At 38.8% G+C, this 6,000-nt stretch overlaps 1 protein-coding gene across 1 annotated transcript in view; it reads left to right on the plus strand.

Annotated features, from left to right (window-relative positions):
* The window catches only part of DROSHA (drosha, ribonuclease type III), a 123,330-nt gene extending 118,694 nt beyond the window's left edge, over window positions 1-4,636 (plus strand). The window contains exons 34-35 of the mRNA XM_010853841.1: window positions 774-820; window positions 4,224-4,636. Of these exons, the coding sequence (XP_010852143.1) occupies window positions 774-820; window positions 4,224-4,354 (178 nt within the window). The 3' untranslated portion in view covers window positions 4,355-4,636. The remainder of the gene's footprint in view (window positions 1-773; window positions 821-4,223) is intronic.
* The last annotated feature ends 1,364 nt before the right edge of the window (window positions 4,637-6,000 follow it).

Here is a 6,000-nt window from a genome sequence, read left to right on the forward strand (position 1 = left end):
CCTGTGTGTCCGAGAAGTATTCATATCTGCTTGGTATTTCCAAACTCTGCAGCCTGTCTCTTTGAACTTAGAGTTTAGAGTGTTCAAGGGTAGTAGCAAAGTGAATCTCAAGGCTTAATATCCCCACCAAACTCAGCCTCAGACTTGAGAATTGGCCTTGAGCAGTGGGAATGCCATTGCATAAAGGGCTTTGGCTGCCTAGAGAAAACCACATTAGCAGGTGTGCACACAGGTAAGGTCTGTTCACTGCTGCAAGCATTTTATGAAACATGCCGTGCGTGACACAGCCGTTAGACACTTGATCTCTTATTACTATTCACTTGAGCTTTGTGGAAATGCTCACATCTTCAGGTAAAAAGAATTTCATATGTTATCACCTTTCTTTGAACCTTCCAATTTATATCTTAAACTGAGAAGTGATTTGAAGTCTGTCTGTATGTGTATTTTTTTACTCTTTGCCTCTTAAACTTTACACTGAGGATGTTCAAATTTAAGTAAGAAGTACTTCAGACCTAATATAAGTGGAAGGCGTTTTATTGCAGTGTTGAAAGTGTGGAACGAATAACTTAAACAGGCTTTGTACAGATAAATGACATTTCTGCATGCCCTTGTGTATATTCCTATCTGTGCAATTCAGTATGTGACAGTAGAAATAATCAGATAAAATTGTATGCACCAAACATGAAAACTAGCCTGAATAAATTGGAGCCATATTTTGTGTTTTGGGGAAAAAAAGTCTTTAAAGTGTACCTTGTCTTCATTTTCTTTAATAGTATTCAGCAAGCAGAAATGGGAGCAGCAATGGATGCACTTGAAAAATGTAAGCCTATCTCTCTTTCTGTAATTATATGTTCATAATGTAATGAGTGTTTTATGGATAGAAAATGGGAAAGTAGAAAAATGGTAAGTACTGATAAAATGTGATCTTCTTTTTTCATAATTATTCTCTGCACAGAGTGTAGTATAATGTAAGATATGTATAAAATAGGCTTATAATTTTAAAAAAAGTATTCCCAAATGCTTTTTGATTTTCATTTTCCTATTTTGCATAGAGTCCCACTCTCAGCACACATAACCCATGTGAGTGACTTAGTATATAGTTCTAAAATCTTAAACCCGTGAAGGTTTTTTCTTTTTGGTGTTTGGCCACTGTTTAATTAAAGTGGGATATTTACGTACTTCTCTGCATCCATCTTTTCTTGCTAGATAATACATCACGGGCAGCCCTCCAGGTCATAGTAGCTCCAATTCATTCTTTCTTAAAGGCTGTATCATATTTCATGCTGTGGATATGCTGTATTTTATTCAGCTTTTAAAGTTTTTGGTGGATACTGTTTCTGTCTTTTTATCACTGTTGATACTAAAAGTCTCTATATTGGTGCTTTTAGTTCTGGGGGATGGATTCCCAAGGGTAGGATAGCTGGGTTGAAGACACTTAAATTACATAATTGACCCTGTAGGGAACTGCAGAGTCTTCTGTAAATTAAAGGCTGAAGCACAAGGAAGTTTTCTTCTGAGGTATATCGTGCCGCCCAGCAAAACCTGTGGGCAGAACCTGACAGTGCAATTCCATCAGGCTTCAGCTGCCAGCTCAGCGTGGGCGAGAGCAAAGTGTGGAGAGCTGAAAGTGAACAGGCTCTGGATGCTTAGCTGGGAGAATCTCCAAGAAAGGCAGGAGGGCCAAGTAGCCATGCGGAAATCTGCAGATGAGAGCTTGGGGGCCAAGGGGAGGGGAGTCGTTCCCAGGCTCCCAAGTCCATGGAATCTTCACTGAGAGGTTTTTTTTTTTTTTTAACTTTACAATATTGTATTGGTTTTGCCATACATCAACATGCGTCCGCCACGGGTGTACACGTGTTCCCCATTTCACTAAGAGTTTTGTTGACTCTGTTGAGGAGCTTTTAAAATCCATTATATATATGGATTTTATTATTTATTTTATTACAGTCACATATATTGTAATGAAAATGAGACTCCATTTTTCCACCTGTAAGATTGTTAAAGGTAATCTTTGGAGTTTTCATTTGTTTGCTTTCAGCCATAAAACAGTACTTGGAGAGATGGCTGATTCTAAGACTGGCCTACACATCTGAACTGGTGGGAGATAAAAGTTTAAAGTGCAGGAAAGCAGTTTGACGGTACGGTCAGGTCCTGAATGACGTCCGTACCCTTTGATCTAGAGATTTCCTTTCTAGAAGTCAAACCTAAGAAAACATTTGGCATTATGAGTGAATGTTTCCATAACCATGATGATTGTGACAAGTTGACTTATAATAGTTAAAAAAATCAATCAGTCCTTCAGACTGTGTGTTTGAACATAGAGAAACGTTCAGATAAATTATCCCAGAGGTTGACAAACATTTTCTGTAAAGGACCAGATAGTAAATACTCTTATCACAATTACACAGCTCTGATGTTGTGGCCCATAGACTCAGGCAGAATACAGATGGCTAGTGTCTGTGTTCCAGTCGAACCGTATTTACCAAAACAGGTAGAGGATTAGATTTGTCCCGTAGACAGTAGTCTACCAACCCTAGCTTTGTCCAAATGTTGTAATATCAAAATATTTTTGAAGAGTAATGATACGGGAAAACGCTTATACTACTAGAATAAGTGAAAAAAGTGTATCCATCAAAGTGTGCTTATAGCTGTACTCTCCCAGTGTAAGTTGGGCTCAGGGAATGATTTTAAGTGTTTGTGTGTCTAATTCATATATGTACACATTTACATTGTGTATATGTGTGTCACGTATAAATTTACTTCATAGGAAAAGGGCTCATTATAAGGATATATTCTAAAAGCTTATCTGTGGTTATATCTGAGTGGTGGGATTACGCTCTTAGTATTTGAAACCTGTGTTTCGTACAGTACATAAGGAATCAATTTAATATACTTAGCCAATAGGATCTTACTGCTATTTTATTTCTAAAATTCAGATGCCATTATGTTTCTCTTTTGCTTAAAATCAATCACTGACTCTTAGGCCCTTACCTTAGGCCTCTTGCCTTTCATATTCTTTTCCCACCACCCTGTCGCTCCCTGTCTTCCACTCATTGGGAGCGAAGATGAAGGAGGGTTTGGGAATATACTGTATATGTTTATAATGCTTCATCCGTAACAAAATCAAGCACTCTCTCAAATATGCCATGCTCTCTGATTCTCTTTAACTTTTTTAAAATTTACTTTTCTTAAAAATTTATCTGTTTTTAGTTGGAGGACAATTGCTTTACAATATTGTGTTGGTTTCTGCCGTACTCAACATGAATCAGCAGTAGGAACACGTATGTCCCCTCCTTATTTTTAAATATGAAGTAGTACCTCTTGAGTTGAACAGACCTGTACCCAGTTACCAGACAGCTCGTGTCCCTCTCATTTGCTCATGCGTCTGTCTGTGATGTTTGTTGTTGAAGTGTGTGTTTGTCGAATAAGTGTATGAGATGACTCTTTCGTGTTCCATGTTTGGTTTCTTACTCCATTGCTACACTCATTACATATCACAAATAACAACTGAATTGTAAAATTTTTACATCTTAATCAAGATTTCCACCCTGTCAACACCCTTGAACGGGGTCAAATATCAAACTAAATATAGCTTCAGCTGTGCTACTGAGCGACATGTCCTTTCACCAAATGAAGGTGCTGTACTTGGGTTGCTATTGCTCATAAGCTTTGGGTCTCTTGAGGAAACTTCACAGATTGAATTATCAGAAACGGTGACTTAAGATGTGGCCTCCTCCTTTTGTCCGTCTGATCTTTTTCCTCTATTCAGAAAGAGGGAAATTGTTGGTAAATAATGATGTGATAATATTGTTATTTGTTTGAAGTTTTGGGTTTAAGCTTTGTAAAAATATACAACTCATTTTTGCTATAGCCTTTAATCTCTCCCTAAAAGTCACTTGTTGCTAGGAGAACCGTGTTAAAATACCTAGCTGGAAACATGCTGAAGTCACACGCTTGTTTTAACAGCTGTGTGTTCCGGTGCCTTTTATGCTCGGGTTCACATCAGACATTGAAATCCAGAGCCAGGTGCCCATGCAGACTTCCACTGTGTTCCTGAATGCTAGAAGAAAATGAGCAATTTTTTTTTCTCTTGCCTTACAAAGTGCAACTCTATATTCCTGTGAAATACATGTTTGTTTGCGTGTGTGTTGCATTTAGTTTGCATCATTCTGTGCACTGGTAGCTCTCCTTTATTAAGTGTAAAATATATCTCCTTGTGTCAGATAACTTTCCCCAGATGGCCCATCAGAAACGGTTCATTGAACGGAAATACAGACAAGAGTTAAAAGAAATGAGGTGGGAAAGAGAGCATCAAGAGAAGGAGCCAGATGAGACCGAAGACATAAAGAAATAAAGGAAGGCACGGACGGAAGTGGTGGTGTATTTACTTGCCTAATAACTGTGACTGCTGCCCATTGAGACCTAGCCTAGTTTTTGTGGAGACGCTGAATGAAGGCTGCCCATTGAAATAAAACACAAAGTCACATCATTCTCGTTTTACTGATCTCATATTTGGTTTTTAGCTGGATGGCCTTTATTACAAAGTGTTTGATTTCTATTTAATGTAAAACTTCACTTGGATAAGTGTGTCTATTCCCAGTTATTTTGCTTTTTAAACAATAAAATTAAAAATGTATATTCTGTGTGGAATAGATCCTATTCTTTCTATCTTTCTGAGACTGTGACTCCAGACTTTCAGTGGATAAGCAAAAAAAATCACTTTACCACATATTTGGATTATGCTCTATAAATACCTGTACTGTTTGAAATCTCTGGATTAATCTCCATTTTCAGCTTTTATCTTGGTGTTTATCAGGTTCTCAGCTGCAAACATTATGCTTACCCTCACTAACCAGTGAGTCCTTTGTAGAGGGAATCCCTTTAACATTTAACTGGCTAATGGGAGGGGGAAAGACTGATATTTGAGTCACATATGTTCCTTGAATCACTAGAATCAGGAGAAATCATGATTCCAAGCCAGATGACACTTTAAACCAGGTGCTCTTACCCTGGGGTCAGTGGACCCTTTTAGAAATTTATAGACAGACTTCAAGAATGTCTCAGAATATCTTGAAATTATGTTGGATTTGGGGAGGGAGTGGGCAGAAGGAAGAGGAGGGTTCATAGCTTTTGGCAGCTCCAAGCAGCTCCTTTATTAGGTCCCTGTAATAAAGGGCTAACATTGCATTAAAAGATGTAACATCTTTTTAATGTTAATTTTAAACTGAACCTCACTGGCTTCTTATTAACAAAGACAAAACTTCTTTTTTAAAACAAATATGTTTTTTTCATTACTCTAATGGATATCTAGTGAATGTCTGCTTTGTGTCTGGCACTGTTATAGGCCCTGGGGCTATAGCAGTGAAAAAAATAAAATTCCCTGCCCTTGGGGGAGCGTGCTAGTGAAGGAAGACACACAATGACAGGAAATAAAATGTGTTATGTCACAAGGTGACGTAGATGATGGCCAGAATAAAGTAGGGAGTAACATGGTGCCATTTTCAATCAGGTGGCTGGGGAAGCCGCCCAGAAGGGCATCATATGAATTAAGATGGGAAGGAGAGTGACCCATTAGCTATCTGGAGGGTTTCTTTTTACACCTGATCTTAGCCAAAAGGCTGAGAAAGGATAGAGGGTTTCTTTTTTATATAACTGTTCAGTTCAGTTCAGGCGCTTAGTTGTGTCCAACAATTTGCGACCCCATAAATTGCAGCACGCCAGACCTCCCTGTCCATCACCAACTCCTGAAGTTTACTCAAACTCATGTCATTGAGTCAGTGATGCCATCCAACCATCCATCCTCTGTCGTCCCCTTCTCCTCCTGCCCCCAATCCCTCCCAGCATCAGAGCCTTTCCTAATGAGTCAACTCTTCACATGAGGTGGCCAAAGTATTGGAGTTTCAGCTTTAGCAACAGTCCTTCCAATGAACACCCAGGACTGATCTCCTTTAGAATGGACTGGTTGGATCTCCTTGCAGTCCAAGGGACTCTCAAGAGTCT

Source organism: Bison bison, unplaced genomic scaffold (assembly GCF_000754665.1).
Source record: "Bison bison bison isolate TAMUID 2011002044 unplaced genomic scaffold, Bison_UMD1.0 scf7180017864331, whole genome shotgun sequence".
NCBI lineage: Eukaryota > Metazoa > Chordata > Mammalia > Artiodactyla > Bovidae > Bison > Bison bison.